Here is a 25,268-nt window from a genome sequence, read left to right as displayed (position 1 = left end):
CAGCTGCAAAGCATCAGAAGAAAACAGACTCTCAAGTTGTCGTGACTCCCACGTATGCACCTCGGTGCAGAAAGACACGAAAACAAACATAATGAAATAGCTAGCTTTAAGAAAAAACTCATTCCACTGTCCCCACACTACACTTTCTCTAGAAACTGGGGCCAGCCCTGGTCCACAGACCTACATGTGGACCTTCTGTCCTGGGGTATCATAGGTTGTCTGTCCAACTACATTTTTACCTGGCCCTAGGGGCCTAGAGTAGCTGCCAACCATAGCAAGTTCTGCCGCCACCCAGGTCCACGGGATCTTTACCATGACCATCTAGCAGCCTGGCCAGCAGCTTATGCAGGAGGATGACAGGCCCTGGCCTCATTCCCAGCTCCTTTCATTCAGGTATGTCCCACTGTTGCCAAAAAAACAGTACTTAACGCCATCCACAAGGGCCACCAAGAATATCTAGCCCACAGGGGTTCGGCATCTTTACCCTTGTGACTTGTCAAAGAAGTGTAGAGAGATACTGGGCCAGAAAAAGGGAGTGCCCCGTTAAGAAGGAGGAAATGAAGGGATCCCGCCATGCAGCCTTCAGTTCTCACAAGCAAACTCCAGTTTATACCTATCTCCGCCTCTAGAAAATGACCTGCGGAGCACAGGGTGAGCAGCCTGTGCCCAACACTAGCAGCATAAATGGCGCTATTATCCCCAAGGCTGGGGCAAGGGTGGGGGGCAGCAGACCTGATTCAGGTCTGCTTTAGCTGGTCAAGGCAAATAGGGAACAGAGACTGTCGCCCTTAAGTCATGACTTATGGTGTGACCAAGTGGACAAAGTGTCAAGGGACAGAACCACCCCAGCAGAATCCACTTCCTGGCCTATGACCCCTAGCACTTAGAGATTTCTTCCTAGCCAAAGCCCTACCAGCTTGAGGACCGACCTACATTCAGCAGTCAGGAAAATCCCAAGTGTGGGCGGGTGGACGGCATACTTAGTCCAGCCACAGGTGACCTTATGCTCAGAGCACAGCAGCTCCTGGCCAGCTGAGGGGGCTTTGAAGACCATCAAGGACAACTCCATTCCCCCACCCCACCCCCCTAAAGGACAGGCCCAGAGGGGCAGAATAGTCTAGGCTCCTGGACAAATTAGTGGCAAGGCTGGGAGCCCTGCACACAGCGTAGGCCTCTGTCTCTGTCCAGCGCCAGTTCCGCTGCCTGGAGCAACTTCAGCGGCTACATGCTCCGCCTAAAATCTGTTCTATTCGCTGGTCCCTACTTTTGCCAACTCTCTGCCGTTACAGCTGCCACCAACCTCATATAGAGTGTTCACACCATAGTAGGAAGGAAAGAAACCCAAAACAGGGTCACGGCCCCTCCATCCTTCCCTCCACGCCCACTGTGGCTGCTCTCATCCCCCGTCTCTGTCCATATTCTACCCTGAATACTGGGAGTCCTTGACAGTATCTCAAAAGCACATCATTCATTCATAAATTGGTACCCAGTGACTACTTCCCCACCAAAATACTATGCCCAAAATTCTTTGGCCCCACAAAGCATCCCATAACATTGAGAACCCCAATCATGTGTCTCACTAAATTCCCCGTTTGAGGAAAACAAGCACCTAAGTAAAGGTGTAGGGAAGAAACTACCCCATTCCATCAGGACAGCACAAAAGTCAACCTGTCACCTAACGCTTTCCCTCTAAATTCATCCGCCTCCATCGCCAGTGCCTCATTGCCACCACAGCTGCCCACACCACCCACCTTAAACCCACCTGAGGCTTCAAACAGGAAGAGAAGCTTCTAAAGCTCAAGCTAGACATCTGTCCTGCATCAATTATCAACATCCAGGAGGAGGATATTGGCTCTACATGCTCTGCAAGGGACTTACTCTCATACAAACCATCAGCCTGGAAAAGGAACCCACTGGGCTTCCAACAACAGGCTGTGCTCCAAAGGAGACCAAGCGACCAGAAATTGGAAGGACAGCTGTAACTAGATGAGTCTTTTAAACCAGACCCTCATGATGACAACGCCCTCAAACATGGGTCGGGGAGCCTAGCAGAGGCCCGCTTACCTCCTTAAGAAGCCCCACTTTTTTCTTCAGCACCTCACACTTTCGAAGTTTGCAGATCTGGTGCGTGCGGCGATTGGTGCAGCTGGTGCAAGACCCACAGTTTTCCAGCCGCCGGCAGGGCTCACAGGTCCCGCACCTCTTTCTTTTCTTCCGCCCATCTCCACCCCCTCGCAGTTGAGTCTCACTCCCGGTCATAGGAAGCCCAGGCCCCTGGAAGCCCCCTACCATCACCTGGCCCTGTGGGTACTCGTAAAGGCCTGGCAGGTCCGGCTGGACCGCCAAGGGCACCTGAAACTGGCTCATGATGCTGTCGTTGCCAGGGAAGGGAGCATAGGTGCCAGGTTAAACTACTGTCCAGTCTCCTGCTGCCTGCAAATGCCACCAACAGGTCCTTCTCTCCTAAACAAGTCTACAAGGGTGAAGGCAAGGAGCTTCCGCCTCTGGAATGGGTGCCTCTTCTTAAACCCTCTTCACCTCCTCTGCAGCCGGCAGCCAGGGCTCCTTCCAGGACCAGTCTCCCACCTGCAGGGCCCCAGGATCAGGGGCAACACAGTAGCAGCAGCAGCCCCCAGGAAAGGTTTCATCTTGGCTGGGTGGGTTCTTCACCCTCACCCACCCGGGGCTCAGGCATGAGGTGAGCCAATGGGTGTGTGGTGGGGCAGATTAGGGTGAGGAGTTTCCTCCTGACACTTCTCCCTCCCTGGGTCAGGATGATGGAGAAGGCTACTCTGCCTGAGGGGGGAGAGACACAGAAAGGGGAAGCACATCACTCGGGGCTCAGGGACAACTTTCACGTGTTATCTCTTCCTGCTTCTGGGAAGAGAGAAAATGGGGGACGCCAGGGTCTGAGTCAAACGAAGTCATTAGAGCCTCAGATGGACTAGCGGTGGGGAAGTGAAGGGGGGACCGTTCAAGGGAACGAGGGGTGCTCAAGGTGGGATTTCTGAGAAAGTTGCTTTGTGCACCCCACCCCACACGTTTTCCACTGGCTTGTAAGTTTCATTAAAATCCAAGCGAAACCCCTCACTGGGGGGCCACAGGACCTTCCCCGAGGTAACAGCTTGCAAACTAAAGTTTGCAGAGGCTCGCTCATTGGAGTGGATGACACCCCAAGCACCGAGGCGGCCTGGAGGTGGGGGGCGCGCCCATGGGGAGTCTTGAGTCAGCCACCTCGCCGCGCCCCAGGAGCGGGAGCCCTGAGGGCCACAGAGGGGGGCGACCCGCGCCACCGAGGGGCGCGGGGAGGGGGCGCGCTGGGGCGCAGGCCAGGCTGCGCGCGCCGCCGCCGCCGCTCCGGCTCCTTTGTTCTGGGGCCTTGGCCGCTCCGCTCCCGCTGCACCGCAGCCCCGCCCCGCCACCCCACCCGGCAGCGCCGCACGGCCACCCGGAGCTCCCTGCCGGGTCCCTGGCTATCCTGCTGTGCCCACCCGGCCTCGCCACGGTCCCCGCGCCGCCCCCTCCCCCACGCGCTGCCCCTCCCCCACCGCGGAGCCGGAAAGCCACCGGCTGCACCGACCTGCCCGCCGCCTCCGGGGCGGAGCGCACAAAGGGGCAAAGTTTCCCAGCCTGCCGCTGCCACCGCCGCCACCGCCACGGCCCAAGGTGTGCGCCTCCGGGAACGGAGCGCCTAGCCGGGCCAAGCTCTCTGCGCGCGCGGAGTCCCCCCCGCCCCAGCCCTGGCCGATCAGGGGACCGCGCAGGAGGAAGGAAGAGGCAGCGGCGGCGGCCGCGGCGGCGGCAGCAGCAGCAGCAGCAGCAGCAATGAAGGCGGCCGCGGGACTCCCCGCCCCCGCGCCGCCGCGGCACGTGCTCGCCCGGGACTCCCCCGCCCGGGAGGGCGCGCACGTGCGGTCCCGCCGAGGCTGGCCGCTAGGCCCGGGACCGCGCAAAAGCGGAGTTCCCGGGGAGGGAGCGATGCGCGCGCGGGCCGGCCGGGCTTTGCACCTGCAGCGCCTCCTTGGGCCTCGCGGAGGAGCCCTCCGGAGACTCGGATGTCCCCGCGGGCTGGCCCGTCCCTGCCCTCCGGCGCGGCCCGAAGCCCAAGCTGTCGAGGCGGGGCGGGGCGGGGCGCGGACCTCCCCAGCTAGGCCCTTGGCCCAGCTGCCTGGGTGTCCCCACTTCCTGCCACTCCCTGCGTGCTCGGGACTGCCCCACGCTCGCCGGCAGCCCCGAGCCCGACCGACCCCCTTTCTACTCCTCGGCTGCCGCTCGCTCAGGCCGAGGCAGGACAATAGGGGACAGCGCGCGTTTGCATACCGAGTCAGCCTGGCCGGCAAGAAGGGGGTGCCCGTAGGCAGAGACCGAGTGCCCGCTGCATGGCATCCGCCTGAGGGTCACAGCCGAGCGCCCTGACCCGGGCGACCCCCCGGGCTCTGCCATCGCCAGCCTCTCTGGCGCGGTGCTCGGGCTCTTTAGTGTCTAAAACAAAGACTAATTCGAGACCCCCGCCCGCCCTGCTTCCCAGAGTAGAGGGACGGGGCGCATAGCGGAGAGGAACCCAGATTCCTGATGGGCCCAAGTAGCCACTGAGGCCTAAAGCTCACAGACACTTTGAAAAAGTCACCCTAGGCTGTGTTTCAGGCAGGCGATGAAGGGACAAGACACAGTATTTCCAACTTGCCAAACTGCCCAGTTCTAATGCTGCCTTCCCTACCACCCCTCACCTGTTGTAACTGGCCAAGTTGAAATTCCAGGTTAGATTAATTCAGCTCCACCCATCTGGACTGACTGCCAGGCTAGAGTGCCCACAGCTGCCTTCCACCTACCCGAGTTGCTGTGGAGAAGGTAGGTCTGTACCCTCCCCTACGCAAGGGCAAGCCCTGGCAGAAACAGCCACGCAGTGACTAGCCTGACCAGTTTGGGCGGTGCTCACCCAGTCAGGTAACCTGGCAAGCGTCCTCATCTGGCTGAAGCTAACAACTCAGCCAGAATTGGAAAAAAAAAAAAAGAAAAGAAAGAAAGAAAGAAAGAAAGAAAGAAAGAAAGAAAGAAAGAAAGAAAGAAAGAAAGAAAGAAAGAAAGAAAGAAAGGAAAAGAAAAAGAGCATTCGGGCGGACTATTTGTGTGTGTTGAGCGGGGCGGGGGGTGGGGGGTTAACTGATCTCAAACAGCGCCCCGCTGTCCAAAAAGCCCTAGGCCAGAATTGTCTGGGATTTCCCTCTGGCACTCCTGGTATTTGACAACCTGTTCCACAGGCCAGCTTGTCAGCTGGGTGGGTGGTGAACATGGCTGCAACACCTACTTCCTACTATGGCCTTTGGGAGAACCCAAGTGTTTCTGCTTCAGGGAAGTTGAGAGTAGAAACAAAAATATGGAGAAGTTGTGGACTTGGCATCTATACACACACATACGCGCGCGTGTGCGCGCGTACACACACACAGGCATGCACACACAAAAAAGAGTCGTTAAAAATTTTTAAACATTCACCTAAGTGGTTACACTCATCCTGATTATGCGATTTGCCACCCTCCTTTCACTCGCCTATTTGATAGATGGGCTGGATGCGAGGTGGAGAAAATAGTTTAGGATCAGAGATTGTGGCTTCCAGATCCGACTCTAACATTGACCAGTGATGCAGCTTTGAAGGAGATACACAACATCTTCTCAAGAAGTGTGCTTGGATCCGCAAATGTTTTGGGTTTTTTTGTTTGTTTGTTTTTGTTTTTTTCTGAGACAGGGTTTCTCTGTAGCTTTGAAGGCTGTCTTAGAACTCACTCTACCAAGCCGGGCGGTGGTGGCCCACACCTTTATTCCCAGCACTCAGGAGGCAGAGGCAGGTGGATCTCTGCGAGTTCCAGACCAGCTTGGTCTACAAGAGCTAGTTCCAGGACAGCCTCCAAAGCCACAGAGAAACCCTGTCTCGAAAAACAAAACAGAACAACAAAAAAAGAACAACAAAACAGAACAACTCTACCGGGCTGGCCTTGAACTCAGAGATCTGCCAGCCATTACCTCCCGAGTGCTGGGATTAAAGGTCCGAGTCACCACCAGCCTGGGCTACAAATGATTCTTATTGTTAATAGTAGAGCAACCTTGTGAGTTAAGTATTGTCATCAAGTCATTCAGCTACCATGGATTCAAAAGCAGAGCCCGGGAACTTTTCTGATTTGCCTCGGTAATTGGCAGCAGCAATTACCCAATTTATTCTGTACCTTTCATGTCACTATTTGGCTTAGATAATCTGGTGGAGTGCCAGTGTGCGTTCACCAGGATGGAATACAGGATGCCTGTGGCCAACCATGTGGAGTGAGGAGATGAAGCCTGGCTGTCCAGCTAATAAGCAGGCCTCAGGTGTGAACGAGCTCAGGGGCCGGGGCATGGAGAGTGAAAGAGGCGACAGAGTGAGCCTTGGAGCATATCAGCTCAAGAGCACCCAAGCTGGATGACAAAGATTGAGCCAACTGAAAGGACAGGACCAGGCGTGGCAGGAGAGCTACCTGGCAAACCGTGCAATCACTCCTTTTTCAGTTCTGTGGTTTCACCCCTGCTACCCTGTTTCAAGAATTCCTTCCCTGGGGAGAAACAAAGGTTTACCCCTTCCTCCTAAGGCCCCAACAACAAACCAAAGTACAATTACACCAAGGTTTACACTGGGAGCCCATGAGTGTATTGGACTTACAGAATATGGTTGAGGGGTAACTGGCAGGAACATGAGTGACCCCCAAAGCGGCAGCTGCCAACAGGAATGACTTCTGAAACAGTTGAGTAGATGGAGACCCTTTGTTAACTCTACCAAACTGTCAAGTAAGCAGTAGAGTAAGCGGTTGAGTAGGTGAAGACCCGCTGTTAACTCTCCCAAACAGTCGAGTACACAGAGGCCCTCTGTTAACTTTACCAATTTATATACACTAGCGCCTCCCACTTGCAATTAGAGGAGAATTGAGTACAATCAGCTGGGAGGAAGGGCTTGAAGCTCAGGTGAGAGGCCAAACCCCCCCCCCCAACTTCTATGAGGAAATAACAGTCAGCAAGCTGGATCCTGATGACCTCTTGCAAGCAAGAACAGCTCATCTGATTCAAATAGTCACTTTTTCCTCAGAGAACTAAGGTCAAAAACATACCCTCTCCACCTTTAGATTCTTGAAAACCCTTCAGGTCTGGGAATAAATGCCAATTCTTCCAAGAAGGTTCCAGTAACTCAGATGCCAGGGTTCCTCCCACTCTTCACCCACACTCCCTCCAGAGAACAGCTATCAGTGTGACAACCGTTAGCTTATTTCCTTTCTCATTACCAGGGCCAGGACCACACTGTCCTTTCTCCTTTCTCAACTCAGATCTCACACCAGATCAGCGTGTGTTGAAGGAAGAAGAAACAGGTCACTTGTGCCAACCAGTGAAATATCCTAATACCACGAAGGACCCGTAGCCTTTTTAAGTTTCTTCCCTGACTAGTGTACAACCTGCCCAAATCCTTCAGAGGTGCCTCAGATGAAGTCCAAATGCTCAGGTCTCTGCCTTGGGGTTTCCAGCCTCCTGCGCTGTGGCTTCTCATGTTGCTCAGGCCAGATGAGCAGCTGAGGACGGATGATCAGGAATGAAGGCTGTGTGCTGGGCTTCTTGAAAATTGCAGTCCGGGAGCTGCAGCATCACTGTCTCCCGGGAACACTGAGAAGTCACGCTCCACTTTACCCTAACCTACTCCATCAGAAACCTTTCCAGTCGGGCCCAAAAATCTTTTTAAAAACGTTTCACTTGTCAAGTTTTTTTTTTAAATATGTATTTAACTTTATATGTGTGGGCACACACATGCCACAGTGTGGGGTGTGGAGGTCGGATGACTTGTGAGAGTCCGTTCTCTGCTTCAACATTCTAAGTATTGGACATTAAACCCAGGTCATCATGCTTGGTGGCAAAGCACCTTCACCTGCTCAGCCCTATTGCCAGCCTCACCGATGTCAAGTTTAAGAGGCGCTGGGCTAGAGGAAGCAGCCGGGAAGCATGTTCAGCACCTGGCAGAGATCAGGGTCTAGTCCTCGGGTGCTTAGGGGAGAGTATCAGTTCTGCCCTTTTGGCCTGGCTGGCCCACCCCCCTCAACTGAGGGCAGAGTCCCCTGTGGGAATGTGTGCTCCAGAGAGGAGATGTCAGAACCCTGCTGCAGCTGCCATGCAGGCTGGACCTAGACAGGAACACCCCTTGTCAGGCAAAGAAGCCTTAAGGCCAGGGAGGATGATAGGGCGGTTTCTGGGTTTGGACTAAACAGTAAGTGGAGCTTCGGCTCCATTGATGAACTGAAGTTGCCTCGAGACAGCAGCAGAAGGGAGAGGCACCATAACTGGATGTGTGTGCTTACACATGTTGATCAAGAAGGGGGTGGGGCACATGGCTCAATGGAAAAGGCAGGTGATGTCCAAGTCTGGTGACCTGGGTTTGATACCCAGAACTCCCATGAAGGTGAAAGGAAGGAACTGACCCCACAAAGTACACCCCTGACTTCCACATGTGCACCGTGGCATGGGTACCCCCAATAAAATAAAGTTGTAAAAACTAAAAATGAATGATTGGGCACTGCTGAACCTGCAAACACTTAATCGACTAGCCTCAGAAGAGCTTCCCACGCCTGGTCTTCAGCTGTTTTGTGTCTGATTGGTGAATAGGGTTTTTGATATGGGCCCCAGGCTTGCTTGGTTTCACCATCTACATTTTTTATGTCAATTCTGAGAATTGAACTCAGTACCCCAGGCTTGCATGTCACGTACCTTTACCCACATCTCATAGGCCCAGCTTTCATGGTTTTCAAAACTAAAGATGTTGAGAAATGTACTTCATTTTGGATGTTACTTCTTTAGTCATATATTTGGTTTGGAGGGCATTTTTTTTTCTTTGAAAGATTTGTTTGTATCTATGAGTATTTTTGCCTGCTTGTAAGTATGTGCACTCTGTGTGTTCCTGGTGCCGGAGGAGACTGGAAGAAAGCTCCCTGGAGCTGGCATTATCAACCATTGTGAGCTGGGTGCTGGGAATCAAATCCTGGTCCTCTATAAGAGCAGCAAGGGTCTTAACTGCTGAGCCATCTTTCCAGCCCCTAGTCATGTATTTGTTAAAAAACAAACACAAGAAAACTATAATCAGCTGGCATTTGAATGGTGCTTTCCCCATTTCAAGTCACTTCGAACACATTGGTTTCTGAGTGTAGAGTGGTTCAGACAGAAATCACGAAAGTGCTTCTTTCCTTTTTGTATGGCATTGCATTTTTTTATTAATTGTTTTAGAGCTGAAGTTTCGTGGGCTTAAAGGAGTAATGGGTCCAAAGTCATTTGATCACTTAGTAACAGGAACAATCTAACTCCCGTTAATTGCACTTGGTCCGACAGGGCACCAAGAATGGCTGTTGAAGAAATGTGAATTCACTGGTTGGTTTTATGGGTCATGGGATATGTGTGAAGATCTTGACTATGCTTTTCTTTGTGGGTTTATTTTTCAAAGATCATTTTAAAAGATTTACTTTTTTTTTTTTTTTTTTTTGGTTTTTCGAGACACGGTTTCTCTGTGGCTTTTGGAGGCTGTCCTGGAACTAGTTCTTGTAGACCAGACTGGTCTCGAACTCACAGAGATCTGCCTGCCTCTGCCTCCGAAGTGCTGGGATTAAAGGCGCGTGCCACCAATGCCCAGCTAAAAGATTTACTTATTTTTATTTTATGTGTATGCATGAATGCCACCATACATGTATGTATCTGTGGCTTGAGAATGCTAGAAGAGGGTATTAGATGCCCCAGAACTGGAGTTACAGGCAGTTGTGGGTCACACTGTGGGTATTGGGAACCTAGCCCAGGTCCTGTGCAAGAGCAGCCAGTGTTCTTAAACACTGAACCATCTCTCCAGCCCCAGCCTTTGTATTTCATAGCAAGTTGTATTTCATAACTTCATTTTGAATTTGAGTTGACTAGAATAGGCTGTGTTAATTGCAAGGAGAATGCAAGGATAAGAGCAAAGAGGTGAAATCACCTGGAAACCTTCCAAACGGAGGAAGGGGCTCTGAGCAGGATAGGGGCTCTGCTTGATTCAGGGGCCCAGGTTGGCAAATGGGCAGCATGGATAAAGGCTTGGGTGCCTCCAAGTTTGATTGACAAAATCAGTTATGTTGCTAGTATGAACCAGTTACATGATACTGCAGTAGCAAACAGTCACAGGATTTCAGCGATGTCACACAACAAAAATATGTTTCTTGGGGGAGAAGATGGCTCTATAGGTACAGTGCTTGCTGCTAGAATGGGACCTGACTTTGGGTCCCCAGCACCCATGCAAAAATCCGGAATACCCTAACACTGGGGACAACTGAGACAGGAAGATTCCTGAGATTTTTTTGGAAAACAAGCCCAGTCAATCAATGAGCTCCAGATCCAATGAGAGACCCTGTCTCAAAAGATAATGTGGAGGGACTGGAGAGACGGCTTAGCAGTCAGGACAGCTGTTGCTCTTGAAGATTTTGCAGAGGCTCTGAGTTCAGTTCCCAGCACCCATGGTCAGGCTGCTCACAACTACTTGTTTGGTAAGTTACTTACTTAGATTTTTTTGAGACAGGATTTTTCTAGGTAGCCCTGGCCGTCCTAGAACTCACTCTATTGACCAGGTTGACCTTGAACTCAGATCCAGTTGCCTCTGACTCCTGAGCGCTGGGATTAAAGGCGTGCACCATCACTTCCTATCTGCTCCCAACTACTTGTAACTCTAGCTCCAGGGATCCAATGTCCTCTTCTGACCTCCAAAGGCACCTATCCACAAACCAGCCTCTCCTGCATACACATACTTTTTTTTAATTACTCTTAAAAATTAGTAAGGTTGAGAGTGATAGAAGACATCTGATGCCAACTTCTGGCCTTCACATAAACAGCTACCACACACACACACACACACACACACACACACACATACACACACACACACACACACACACAGAGAGAGAGAGAGAATAAGTATAGATGTGTTGTTTTTCAAAAGTTTTTTACAGTTCAGTCACAGAACATGTACATTGTATGTCAGTGGGAACCCTGTTTCCATTGTCACCAGCAACCCAAGCTGCTGCAAGTGGACACTCTCTCTTCAAACTGGAACGCAGGTGTGGGACAAATGAGGCACTAGCCCTTAAAACTTAACCTCGAAGCACTACTGCTTTCATCTCACTGACCCATGCAGGTCACAAGCAGGCAGGAAAGTACTATAAGTACACCCTTGCTGTATGCCTGAAGGAGTGGGGAATTTATTTGGCTAATGGAATTGGTAACTGATGCACAGGGAAGGTGTGTGAGGTGTGTGTGTGTGTGGAATTTGTTAGTGTGATTCATCTTGCCCCTTTCCGGGAACACTGCTCCCTCCTGGGGATGCATAACTGATATTCCCATTCTAATGGACTATCGTTCTTTACACTAGAATAGGCCCAGAGATTCGGACTTCAGGGAAAGAAATCTGGGTTAAGGGAAGCCGGGTGGAAGAGGCAAGTGGCCTACAGGGCAAGCTCAATAGAAATCAACTTGTGGACAGAGAGGCTAGCAAAAGAGGGCTCAGGGTATATGAGACACCAGGGACTTGCCTGCTGAAACATCTGAAACAATGTGCCACTGACAGAGGCATTTCCTGCCTCTGCCTTTACCTCCCACTCATCCTTTCTGGTTAAGCTCTGGTGACACTTCAGGAAGCCTTTGACAAGTTCTGAGACCAGGTCTAAGCACACCAGTCACATCTCAGAAGTACCTGCCCTTTCCTGTCTTACCCACAGAGCTGTGGACAGGACCACACCATAGCCAGTTGCTGGCTCCTGGATGGAGGCTGCCTTAGAGTGGAATGTCAGGATGGAAGCAGAGTGATTGCCTCAAAGGCTGCAGCAGAAATCTAGGTGAGAAAAAAAACTGGAGTTGTGGAGGAGAGGATAGAAAGAAATAAAGAGAAAGGTTTGGAGAATCGAGAAAATCGAGGCTGACTGGCCAACGGGCAGACAAAGAGGTAAAATCAAGGGTCCCAGAGGAGAAAGGTGATGAGTGAGGCTGGGTCAGATGTGTCTGATTTGAGGTTCCTGGGGGACATGTCCACAGACAGAGTCAGGAAGAAAAATATCCAGAGAGGTCACTCCAGTGCAGGGAGAACAGACTGGGCTGGGTCAGGCACTATGAGCTGCTTCTGGGTAAATGACAATGTTGACGCCTCTAACAAGGCGTGAATTTTTCTGTTTGGTTTGTTGTTGTTGTTTTTGATACAGAATCTCTTGTTCTTCAGGTTGACCTTGAACTTGCTATGTAACTGGAGATGAATTTGAACTTTTTGATATACCCAACTCCACTTCCTGCATTTTGAACGAAACTTATAAAAAGAAGTGTGTAGTAGGGAATGTCACAGAAAATATGTACCACATTAAAATGGTGAAATTCCTAAGTTCAGATCCTAGGACTTTATTGGGTACAGTGAACAGTACTTTAATTGTGTGTGTGTGTGTGTGTGTGTGTGTGTGTGTGTGTGTGTGTGTGTGTGTGCAGATACAGGCACACGTGTGCTGTGGTACATGAGTGGAGGTCAGATGATAAATTTTGGGATTCAGAGCCGGGCGTTGGTGGTGCACACCTTTTTATTTATTTATTTATTTATTTATTTATTTATTTTGGTTTTTTGAGATAGGGTTTCTCTGTGGCTTTGGAGACTGTCCTGGAACTAGCTCTGTAGACCAGGCTGGCCTCGAACTCACAGAGATCCGCCTGCCTCTAACGGCGGGTGGTGCACGCCTTTAATCCCAGCACTCGGGAGGCAGAGGCAGGCGGATCTCTGTGAGTTCGAGGCCAGCCTGGTCTCCAGAGTGAGTGCCAGGACAGCCTCCAAAGCTACACAGAGAAACCCTGTCTTGAAAAACAAAACAAAACAAAATTTGGGAGTCAGTTCTTTACTTCCACTGTGGGTTCTGGGACTCTATTTGAGTCATGAGGCAAGTACTTTAACCTACTGAACCCTCATCTGCTTGTGTGGGAAAGGAGTCTACAGAAAACTATTTGTCCCTGTGATCTGATCTGATCTAATCTGATCTGGTTTCCATGTCGCCCCGCCCCACCTTCTGTAGGCGGGACAGTGTCTGTCTTGAGACTTGGACACACCAATCTTCTTATATTTGATATTCCCCTTGAGCCACATTTGCAAGACTTCCCGTGCAGGAGCACCAGTCTTCAGGCCCCTAGAGAACCCCACATTTCCCTTCAGTTGTCATGCCCATCCATGGCATTACCCCTTCTCCTTGTTCACAGAGATGCTTCCTCTAGATGCCCAAGTTCCCATTCTGGATCCTCGAGGAATTAGTTTGTGACTGTGTGAGGTTTGGTCACATCCTACTTCCCATCTGCAAAGACGGCACTAATGATACACCTTTGCAAGGTGACCAAATGAGCCCCCCTATGTAAAAGCCTGTCTCAAACCTTGATATATAGTAGGCACTCAGCTGGCCCACCTCCCGTCTCAGCTAATCCCTTGACTCGACTCCTCTTCTAGCTTCACAGAGAAATGACCTTACAATGTTTTGACCATATGTAACCATTCACATATCAATAATCAATGAGAGCATTGTGTATCACTTCAAGTGGTGGTACATACTACTTGGGTAGCCAGGTGCTGGGTATAAGGTTTTTTTGAGACACAGTTTCTCTGTGTCATCCTGGCTGTACTGGTACTCACTCTGTAAACCAGGCTGGCCTTGAACTCCGCCTGTCTCTGCCTCCTGAGTTCTGGGAATAAGGTGTGTGCCACCACCACCTAGCCTAGTTCCCTTCTTTTTATGGTCAATCAAAACTAGGTTTTATCAGTCTCACTCTAAGCTGTCCTGGACTTGTCACCTCTCGGGCTCTCTGCTCTTTCCATCCCAGCCTACCCGTGTGCCTTTCACTCTGTGACTCTCTACTTGATTGAAATGTCCTTGATTTCACTGACCTTTTGGATATCTAGCAGGCCAGTCCTCTGCAGAATCTGGGAGGTAGTTTCAGCTTCTTGATTTTTAAAGTACAGGCCATGAATTTGAAGCAGGGGTCCCACTGAGAGCTTCTAGCAGGTCAGCATCTCAGCAGGCCCTGGAGCTGCTGGTCAGAAGCTGAACTAGATATAAGCAGACCTTTGGGGGGTTAGTGCCCACCCCACAGTGATGAAGATGGAGATACTAGCTGACATCAGAAGAACACAGACCTTCCTCGATGAACTGGGAGGGGAACTTCCAAAAGTGCTCATACCAAGAGATCCAGTCTTAGGTGCCATTCTAGCACTGTTCCTGGGGGAGACATTGGATCCTATCACACTGTACCTTTCATGTTCTGAGCCATGATGGAAGTCACCAGCCCATGTTGCTATGTCTACTCATGCCTTCTGTTCTGCAGGACTGGATTAATGGTGACAAGCCTCAGCTTTGACCCACTGCCATTCCAGACTACAATACAATGTGAATAAGCATAGAAATAATGATTCAAAATCTGTAGGACAGGAAGCAGGGTGTCAAAGACATGAAGAGGCCACAGGACAAGTAAGAGATTGGCTACCCAAACAGCACCACACAGTGGGCTGCACTGACAGGCAGTCAGCAGGTCCCGCCCACATCCACAGACCCACAAGGGACCTCACAGCTGCTAGGAGGAAAGAGGTGAAGAAAGCCTTGAAGCAGCTTGTGGCTGCTTGGTGGAGAAGTTGCTACACACTTCTATAGCAGGTAATGCAGGAGAAGCTGAGAAAGACTTCTGGGGCACAAGGAGGCTGCTCTTGGTCAAGAGCCTTCTCTAGAAGCAGCAAGCAGGTAAACTGTTTTATGTGGGATAAAAGTTGGCTTCTTGTAGGCATTTCTTGGAGATGAGCACCAACGTCAACACCGGCAAAAACTTCAGGATTAGGGTTGCCACACGTAGCAAGTAAGAGATAAGATATTCAATTGTATTTGAACATCAAATAAAACACAAATAAATGCTGGGCATTGGTGGCACACGCCTTTAATCCCAGCAGTCGGGAGGCAGAGGCAGGCAGATCTCTGTGAGTTCAAGGCCAGGCTGGTCTACAAGAGCTAGTTCTAGGACAGCCTCCAAAGCCACAGAGAAACCCTGTCTCGAAAAACCAACCAAACAAACAAACCTAAACAAACAAAAAGCAAAAAAAAAAAAAGAAAACCACAAATAATTTCTTTATGTGGAGAGTATGTCTATATCTAGTCAACCATCCTGCTCAGGACAGAGTCTCTTGCTAAAACTAGAGTTCATTGATTGGCTAGAGTAGCTAGATAGCCAGGCAAATCCACGAGATCCTCCTGTGCCTGTTTCAGCACTGGAATTCCAGGAGCACGTCCTCTGGGTCTTTTACATGGGTGCTGTGGATCCCAGCTCAGGGTTCCAAGCTTGCACAGCAAGCACTTTACCCATTGAGCCATCTCTCCAGCCCCCACCTTATTTTTAAATTTAGAACAGAAACAGAGTTATGTTAGTTTTGAGGTGGGGCAGTCTTTGGTGGCATATTGTTTGCTTTGTCAAATGTTTTGCTCTACAAGGGTGGGGACGACCAATGCATTTTTACATTATTCTGTGTGTGACAGTTAAGGAATGTATATTGTTACAGTAATGCCGTCTTGATCACTTGGAGCTGGATTTCTGAAGGAGACAAACTGTTTCTTTGTTCAGAGCAATACAATCCCACTTAACCAGACAAACTGTTTCCATGTAAGCAGGTACTGACTCTGAGAGCCACAGAATAAAATGAGCTGGCTGTTTACCTTAGTAGCTAATATTTCTAAGTGTACAATCAAATCCTATTTTACATCAACAGCCTAAATTAAAAGATAAAAGATTTGCCAAACAAATTGAACAGGAAACATATTATATACCTAACAGGCAAGAAGGAAGAGAACATCAGAGAGGAAACACCAAGGACCAATGAAAGAGTAATTAATAAAATATAATAGCTGTCCAACGTCTTCATATTCCATAATTCTTTTACATTTTCCATTGTTCTTTAATATTGAACAGTTAGGTTTCTGGGGGTTTTTGGGTCATAGATAGATCTTCCGTGAGGAACCATGTACCTAGATTTTTATGTACCACTTTCTTGGAAGTGTAGGCACTTAGAGGTTATAAAATATTTTTAAGGTTCTGTTAAGCATTTGGAACTCACTTCCCAGAAGTATATACAAGTTTATGGTCTATCTGGGGAATGAAAATGTTAGTTGGCTGTAGAGATACAGGTGGATCAGCAGTTAGAACCCAGACTGCTCTTCCAGAGAACTTGAGTTCGGTTCCCAGCTCACACTGGAAAGCTCACATTATCTATAACTCTAGATCCAGGGGCTCTGGTTCCCTTCTATGATTTACACAGACACCTGCACTCAAGTGCAAACACACACACACACACACACACACACACACACACACACACACACCTAACTAAATAAATAAGCCAAGATGGAAGGCAGGTGTAGAGGAACATACCTTTGATTCAAGACTTGGGGGTGGGGGTCACAGGGCAGAGGCAGGTAGATCTCTATGAGTTGAAGCTAGCCTGGTCTGTTCAGGCCAGCCAGAGCTACATGGTGAGACACAGTCCCAATAAAGAAATAAATAAAATGGGGAGTGATGGAGAAGACATTGGACATTGACTTCTGGTCTCTCTACACATGTACACATGTGCATACACATGCATGTGAACACATGAACATGTACATACACCAAATACATACACACACATATGTAATGACAAATGGAGCATCAATGCCTTTAAATAGTTCCTCAAAAATGGAAGCAAATTCTGGTTGGTCTAACAGACTGACTGAGATTTCACGCATGGAACTTACCAGAGCCCCAGTGCATAGGCCCTGTCCCCAGATTCTGGTTGAAAGGACTAGAATGTTCCACCCCACGGTGGTGTTGGTTACATCCAGTTCTGAGCTTAGGGGACAGTCTCTCACGTCAGCCAGGCTGGAAACCAAAGCCTGCAGGAGCCAGTTGGGGTAGACGTGTAGGCCTTTGAGGTGAGGTCTGCAGCTTTCCAGCTCGACTAGATACAGTGGTCTCTGGCTATATGCTTTAGATGACCCACCTAACTGATCCTTGGTTTGTATGTCCACAAAATGGGAGGGTTTAATGTCTGTGGCAAAATCTGTAATTGAAGGAGAGCATAAATTAAAAAATTGATGTCCAGGGCTGGAGAGATGGCTCAGAGGTTAAGAGCTCCGACTGTTCTTCCAGAGGTCCTGAGTTCAATTCCCAGCAACCACATGGTGGCTCACAACCATCTATAATGAGATCTGGTGCCCTCTTCTGGTGTGCAGATATACATGGAAGCAGAATGTTGTATACATAATAAATAAATTTTTAAAAAAGAACATTTAAAATAATTGATGTCCAGAAAGCATACAGAATATTCTTGTTAGAGTCTGGGAATCTGAGTAGCAGAAATTCTCTCTGATCAATGGAATAACCTCGGCAACACGGGAACTCATGCAACCACAGGTTTCTTACTAAGCTCTGTCAATCTCATACCTTCATTTAACTTGGAGTTCCTTGGACAGGTGCTATCACATACGTGGGTGCCTGGGGCAGTCCTAGCCAGAGGACTCATGGCAGTGGACAAGAGCCAACAGATGTGGGTTGGGTCAGGCCATTTGGTCATTCCTATTTTGAAAAGTGGCTGGCTTCCAGGAGCCAAAACTGGTTCTCATGAAAATGTGCTTTTGCATTTTAAACACGCCCTCAAATAAATATTCTTATCTAAGTCATGTCCTTGGGAGAGTCTTACCATAGCTTAGGATCTGTCAAGAATTCCTCTTTTGAGATTGCTTCTGTCTAAGCGACATTTTCCTGAATATTCCCAATCAGTAATTTTATTCTCTATCTTTTGAAGGAGAGCTTAATTTTAGAAAACAGTCAAAAATAATTTTGAGAGACACACAAGAGAAGAAGGTATAGTCAAGCACATGTAAGACATTTATTTTTTAAGATGTCACTTGTGACACTCATGTGTCCTTCTACCTGTCAGACTGCAAAGCCCGGCACACAGCTACTTGGTATATCCTTGTTGAATGGTAAACACAGCCCAGCTCTACAGGGACCCACAGAATGACTCCAAAGGAACCCTGACTTCTGGACAACAGCAGCCTCTTTGGGACTAATAAATCATACTTAATATACTAGTTAGAAATTTGCTATTTCTACATATATGATCAAGGAGAAAACCATAGCAATTCTTTTATTTTTAAAGATTTTATTTATTTATTACTTCTTATAGGAAGACTATAACACACTAGCATTAACCCAGACTTGCAGATGAGCTGGGGCACACGCATCCGCACCTTCACACACCTCAGTGTTGGGAGTTAAGCAGCTCACAGGACAGAGTGCACTGGCTGGCCATCAGACCCCTGGGTAATTCTGGTTTTAAAACTTTTTCCTTAGCGGGTTGCGCACGTCTTTAATCTCAGCACTCTGGAGGTAGAGACAGGTGGATGTGGATCTCTGTGAGTTTGAGGTCAGCCAAGCCTACAAAGTAAGTTCCAGTACAGCTAGGAATGTTACAAAGAGAAACCCTGTCTCAAAAAACAAAGCAAAAATATTCCTTTTAAAAAAGTTTTTTTTTTTTGAAAGATTTTATTTATTTATTACGTATCCAACATTCTGCTTCCATGTATATCTGCACACCAGAAGAGGGCACCAGATCTCATAACGGATGGTTGTGAGCCACCATGTGGTTGCTGGGAATTGAACTCAGGACCTCTGGAAGAGCAGTCAGTGCTCTTAACCTCTGAGCTATCTCTCCAGCCCCCCAAAAAGTTTTTTTTTTTAATTGTGTTTATGTGTCTCTCATAGATGCCTAGTACTCTTGGAGGTCAAAAGAGGTGCACTAGATCCCTTGGAACTGGGGTTCTGCACTGTCATGAGCCACCATGTGTGTATTGGGAACCAAATCCAGGTCCCCTACAAGAGCAAGAAGTGCTTTTAGCTGCTGAGCCATGTCTCCAACCCCATTGGGGAAAACTCCTTACAGCCACCCCTTGGTCTTTGCTTCTTTATGTTTCTACTTACCTGGCACCCTTAAAGTTTTGCTCTCTGGTCTGACAAGAGGCACAGAGCAAGAGGTAGATTCCTGCTGGCAAACACTAGGGAAAGCAAGGGTCTACAGATGGAACAAAAAGCCTTTTGGAGCAGCAGAATCCCAGCTTTAAAAGACAGAGGGAAAATTAAAAAAAAAAAAAACAGCTTAAACCCAACTGTTCCTGGCTATGGAACCAGTCCCAGTATACAGGTCATCTAAGGGCACACTCAGGGCACCCAGCCAGCCACTGGGCGGGAAGGAAGCTGCAGTGAATGTCGGCCTCCTCGCCCAGCCCTTCACCTTCTGAGCAAGTCCAACTTTGTGAGGTAGACCAAGGGACCTCACAGGCTCCTTCTAGACCAAGTAGCCTGCTCTGGCCTCAGACAGCCTGCATGGCAATGCCAGGGCAGCAGACAAGGGTGCAGCAGTGACCGAGTGGCCAGCCCTGGTCTCTCCTCTCTGAAGCACTAAAAACCTCAGAATTGCCCTGTTTTCCAGCTTCATGGTCTGCCTGCTCCAGGACATCTGGGCCTTTGCTTAAAACCCTGCCCTCTTCATGCTTTATATTGTAAATCTGTACCCCAAGTCTTCTATTTTTGTTTGTCTTGAGATTTTTATGTGTATGTGGGTTTTTGCTAACATGCATGTCTGTGAATGACGTGTGCAGTGCAGTGCTCGAAGAGGCTAGAGGCAAGCACGGGATCCATTAGAACGGTAGTTGCAGGCGGTTATGAGCCACCATGTGGATGCTGGGAACTGAACCTGGGTCCTGCTCTCATGGCCAGTGCTCTTAACCACTGAGCCATGTCTCCAGCCCCTCCCCCCAGTTCTTTTGTTATAAATTTAAGTTTATTTATCCTATGTGTGTGCCCTCTCTCATGAATGTGGGGGTGGTGTACAAGAGTGAAGATCAGAAGACAAATTTGCAGAGACTGCTTCTCTCCTTCCACTATATGGGTCCCAGGAATTGAACTCAGTTCATCAGGTTTGTTGGCAAGTACCTTTTCCCAATGAACCATCACACTGGCCTGCAACTTTTGCACTGAAAATCCTGCTACCCTGTTCAAACGCCATCTGACACAAGGAGTAGCTTTTATTTGGGTCTTCTGTGTTTCTCTTTTAGGGATGAGCTGTCTGCTCCCATCAGGACCACAGTGTTCCTTCTTGTTATCCTCTGCTTCGCCCATGCCACTCACTCACTTGGCCTGAGATGGCCTTCCCATTACCTGTTCACCCATTCCTCACTTTACTCTGCGAGGCTTGCATACAGTCTCTAAGAACTGTCCAACTCTCTCTGATTCTCGGTCCACCCACACCTACCAACACCGTTTATTATCTGGGTCTGTCTCCTTGCAAAGTTACTTTGCTTGCAGCTTTAAGAAAACAGAAACTCAAAACTAAAAAAACAGCCAGGATTTGCACTCAGGTTCCGTTGCTTAAACCTAAGTCCTCCATCTACTCCATGCTATTTCCTCATTTGTAAAGCCAATATTTGAGCATGAGATGACACAGACTTTGAAGATAGTCTTAGTTTATAAAGCACAAAACTTAAAATAGAGAGATCCAAGGACTTGCCTAAGGGTATCCCCTTTGCCTGTTTTCTCATACCAGCTACCAACAGCGGTTCCTCACTATGGGGTAACATTTGCTGGAGATCCTCAGTTGTAGGCAACCTGTTACCCAAATCACACGAGAACCCTCATGAACACAACTCCCAAGATATACCAGCTTAGGTGTACAGGATAGTCAAATTCTGGACAACAGTGACTTACAAGCTTTTGTCTTTCTCATATTAAAGAATTTGGGGCTGGGTTGCACTGGGTTGATGCTACATTTCTCTGGGGTCAGAGCCCAGGCTTTTCTTGTCTTCTGCAGTCTCTACTGAGGTACTTCATGTTCTAAAGGTGGTCATCTGGGGATGGGGTGTCTAGCAGTCGACTCCAAAGGCTCGATCCTTTTTCCATCCTCTTCTCTCTCCCTTCTTTCCTCTTTGAGGCAGGATTTCACGTAGCCCAGGCTGGCCTCCAATTGACTATGTGCCTGAGGACGACCTTGAACTGATCCTCCTGCCTCCACCTCCTTAGTGTTGGGACTACACACATGCTCTACCACACCTGGCAGTATTCCATGCAGAGACCGAACCTAGGACCTTGTGCATGCCAGGCAAGCACTCTACCAACTGAGCTTCCTCCCAAGTGCCCGGAGTGTTCACTTCTGTTCATCTTCTATTTCTGCCATGTGCTTTAAGATCTCAGTTACACAGTCTCGCCTGGAGTCTGTTCACAGGGCTGGGGTAGCAGGCTCATAGCACGGTGCTGGCATCAGGAAGAGGTAATAGCTAGAGGACATTGCATTGTTTACTACAAGGGGCCCTGTTCATGCTCTGCCTACTTCCCCTTTTCTTCTTTCCATATTTCCCTTTGCCCAGTGCTTCCTGAATTAGTCACATCTGTGGGCTAAGTACTGGAGCTACAAATAGGAGCTGTGTGTGGTGGCTCATGCCTAACACATGCAGAGGACCAAGCTTGGCAAAAGGCGGTTCTTTATGAGTTCAAGGCCAGTCAGGTCTAAAAAAAACAAAGTATCTTCTGGGGGCTGGAGAGATGCTTCAGTGGTTAAGAGCACATGCTTCTCTTCAAGAGGATGGAGGTTCCACTCCTGGCACCCTACATGCTAGTTCATAACTGTCTGTAACACTAGTACTGTGTGTGTTTGTGTGCGGGGGGTGGGTGTCTGACCCTCTTGTAGCCTCCAAGGGCACTGACTGCATGTACTTGGTACAGACATGCACACAGGCAGAACACCTGCACACATAGAATAAAATAAAATACAAATGTTTGTGATATATTTTGTGTGAGGAAAGAGATATTAATGGAGTCATAAGATAAATGTATTTGACAGGAATACAACGCAGAGCACCTGGGCCAGCTAGAGTGGGCGTGGACCAAGGTGCCTGAAGACGCTGCTGCTATGATGGTGGACTTGGGAGGTGAAAGGGCATCCCAGGGGAGTGAGTGATGTCAGCAATGGCAACCCAAGCAGCAGGCACATAGGAGGACAGGAGGGCTTTGATGACCATGTACCTTGCTGTGTACCCTGGGCCCAGAGGCCTGTTCTGGAGATCCCCACAAGGTCAGGTGTGTGTTGCCCTATGGAATTAGGATTTGAAGAGTCACAGAAGAGGAAGAGTCTGGGTGGGAATGAGGTTCAGGGCAGCAGTATGAGAATCAGAAAATGGGAAGAGGCAGGTGGTTGCCTGGAGGCTGGGGTGAGTGAGGAGAGGGTTAGAGGCGCCAAGTCTTCCAGCTGGAAAGGCCAGAGGGATGACTGACCACAGACACCAGAGTACATGGTCTGTTCTCAACCACCCAGCACTCTCTTCCTTGAGCCTGGGAGTAGGACATACCCTGTGCTGTCCTTCCTCATAGCTGCTCTGTATGGTATGTACAAGGGGCCAATTTTTTAGCCCTGATCATATAGGAACAATCTGTATATAGAAGCTATAGGCCAAACCAGCCAAATTTACAAATATCACCCCCGGCCAGGGCAGTGTGGCTCATACATATAGTCCCAGCACTTGAAAGAACTGAGGCAATGGATTGCTGAAAGTTCAAAGTCAGTCTGGACTATATCATGGGGTCCAGGGCAGCATTCAGAGTGAGCCCCTCTGTGACACCTTTGGAGGCCAGGGTAGGTGAATCACAAGTTTGGGGCCTGCTTGGGCTATGTAGTAAGCCCCTGTCTCAAAACATGCATACATAGGAAGTCACCTCAGCTCACTGGTTCCCAGTAGAGGCTTTGGCTCTGAAAACTCCATCTGTCATGGCTATCTGCCATTCCTTTGGAGAAGCAGTGAATTAATCCTCTTCCTGTTTTTAAGAGAAATACTTGGAGTGTTTCTCTTCAAGTCCACTAGATGCAGGGAGACCATTTTCTCAACAGACACACTGGGTCCTTGCGAGCACTGGGCCCTGAAACTTAAACCTCACAGTAACTTGCTTCTGTTTGCTGTGAAGGACTCTGGGTAATTCTTCAGTGGCCAAGGCACATGCAGAAATGAGGAGGGCACAAAGTTTGTTGACAGAAGTACAGTTACTAAACCACAACAGAGGCTTCTTCGTAGGTGAGGAGCCTGACGGTCATTTTGTAGGAGGCACTACTTTAAAATAAGTATTTTTAAAAATTCATATGTACATGTCTATGTGAGTTTGTGGCAACATCAGAAAACTGGCAACATCAGAAAACAAAAACATGAGCACTCAGACAGATGAAAGAGGAGTGAGACATGGGTAGATCAAGAGATACAAACACTTCAGTCAACTGAGGGCAAGTGGGGGGGCACTAAGTGTGGAGGGCCAGAAGCCCAGCAAAGGGTAAAGGTCAAAGAAGAAAGTGAGCCAGGGAGGGGTGAGACAGTGCTAACTTGACACTGCAAGTTATTTCCTGCTTGTTTTCCCAAGAACCGTGCGTTTTCATAGAACCACTCCCTCACCTGAAGCTCTTGCCTCTTTCCTTCCAATGTCTGAGAATTTCACAACCTTGGTCCACATTAGAAACAGTTCCAGAGTGGCGTGCTGCACTACACCACAGTCTGTGAAAAAGCACCACTATTTTATGGGCTAATCTGTTACTTGACTCTGAGAGCTGGTCCAAACCCCAGGTGAGACGAGCTACCAGGCTACCCCAGTGCTGGGCAGACCGCTTAAGAGATGCTCAGCCTCAGTCTAACTCCTACTCCACAGAGCCTCCCCCCCCCCCCCGCCCCCGTTATTATTGCTGTTTGAGACTGAGGCAAGGTCTCATGTACATGCACACCAGGCTGGCCTCAAGTTCACTATATAGCAGAGGATGTCCTTAACTCTTGGTCCTCCCGCCCCCATCTCTCAAGTGCTGGAATTACAGGTGTGTGCTACTATGCCCTACTTCCTAACCCATCTCTACCGGCTCCATCCTGTCACCCTGTAGTAATGAAGGTTCATAGTTACTAATTTTCATTAAAGCGTCTAGTTCCACAGATGTACTCAGCTACCAAATTGGAAAAATGTCTAATCATTTTACATAGGTTAGACTGTTGGTGACTCTCTAATTTATATATGTATACATGTGTGATTTTAATGATTTGTATATATATTAATATATAATTTAATATATATGGTTTTACTTTAGAACATGTTTAATGAAGCCCAGGCTAGCCTCAAAGTTCTGGTTTTTCAGAGTCCACCTCTCAAATGCTGGGATTACAGATATGTGCCACCACATTCTGCTTGATAGTTACATATTCTAAAAGGCAAGACATGTGAATTATTACACCAAGACTTAAGGCTGAAACAGTCAGAGAGGACTGCTTTATTGGTTTCTATTTTTGAGATGAGGTTCAGTGTGTATTACTATCTAGCCTGGATTCCACCATGTACACCAAACGACCCTCTCGGCCTCCCAAGTGCTGGGATTAAAGGTGTGTACCACCACTCCTGGCTGAGGATTGAATTTTTTATTTAAAAAATTATTTTATGTATGAATGTTTTGCATGTGGGTGTATCTGTGCACCACATGCCTGCCTGGTGACCACAGGGTGACAGTAGAGGGTGTCAGATCCCTTGGAGCGAGAGTTACAGGCAGTTGTGAGCTGCCTGATGTGGGGGGTAGAACTGAAGTGAACTCAGGTCTTCTGGAAGAGCAGGAAGTACTTTAAGTGTCAAGTTATCTCTCCAATACTGCTGCCCTCCACCCCAGGAGGGTTGCTGGGTTTTTTTCTTTCCCCTGAGACAGGGTCTCACTATGTAGCCCGGGTTGGCCTTGAACTCAGAGACCCACCTGCTACTGTCTCCTAAGTGTTGGGATTAAAGGTGTGTTTGAGCATGCCCAGCTCAGGAGTGCATTCTTAAAACCATCAATTTACTTTCTGCATCTGGCCTTAAGCCTCTTTGAGTGAGAGGCATGGCACCCAAACAGTCACCCCATTTCTCAGAGAGGCTGTCCAGGCTACTCTGGTTCTTCATAGGCCCTCACAGCACAGCTGTTCCTCTTCTGAAGCGCTGACTACATGGGCACTTTTGTGTTTGCACCCACCAGATGACACCTGCTTTGTCCCCCTCACTGTTCCCTCCTGGGTACCTTACATATGGCTGACACTTGGGGATCTCTGATGATAGGCGAGGAGCCAGTGTTCCCACTCTAGTCTACGGCTCATTTCTAC

At 48.7% G+C, this 25,268-nt stretch overlaps 1 protein-coding gene across 4 annotated transcripts in view; it reads right to left on the bottom strand.

Moving 5' to 3' along the window:
• Positions 1 to 4,114, bottom strand: part of Tet3 (tet methylcytosine dioxygenase 3) — a 98,672-nt gene extending 94,558 nt beyond the window's left edge. For 2 of the 4 annotated variants that reach the window (XM_027428820.2, XM_027428823.2), the window contains exons 1-2: positions 3,581 to 3,714; positions 2,065 to 2,796 (exon numbers count right to left, since the gene is read on the bottom strand). In XM_027428820.2, coding sequence (XP_027284621.1) covers positions 2,065 to 2,367 — 303 coding nt within the window. In that variant the 5' untranslated portion in view covers positions 2,368 to 2,796; positions 3,581 to 3,714. Of the gene's footprint in view, positions 1 to 2,064; positions 3,233 to 3,580; positions 3,715 to 4,008 lie in introns of those variants that run through there. The other 2 variants (XM_027428822.2, XM_027428821.2) reach the window with 2 other exon arrangements.
• Between the last annotated feature and the right edge of the window lie 21,154 nt (positions 4,115 to 25,268).

This window comes from Cricetulus griseus, chromosome 8, assembly GCF_003668045.3.
Source record: "Cricetulus griseus strain 17A/GY chromosome 8, alternate assembly CriGri-PICRH-1.0, whole genome shotgun sequence".
Taxonomy (NCBI): Eukaryota; Metazoa; Chordata; class Mammalia; order Rodentia; family Cricetidae; genus Cricetulus; species Cricetulus griseus.
Note: the sequence above shows the minus strand (reverse complement) of the source record. Positions and strands in the feature narration are given on the sequence as shown.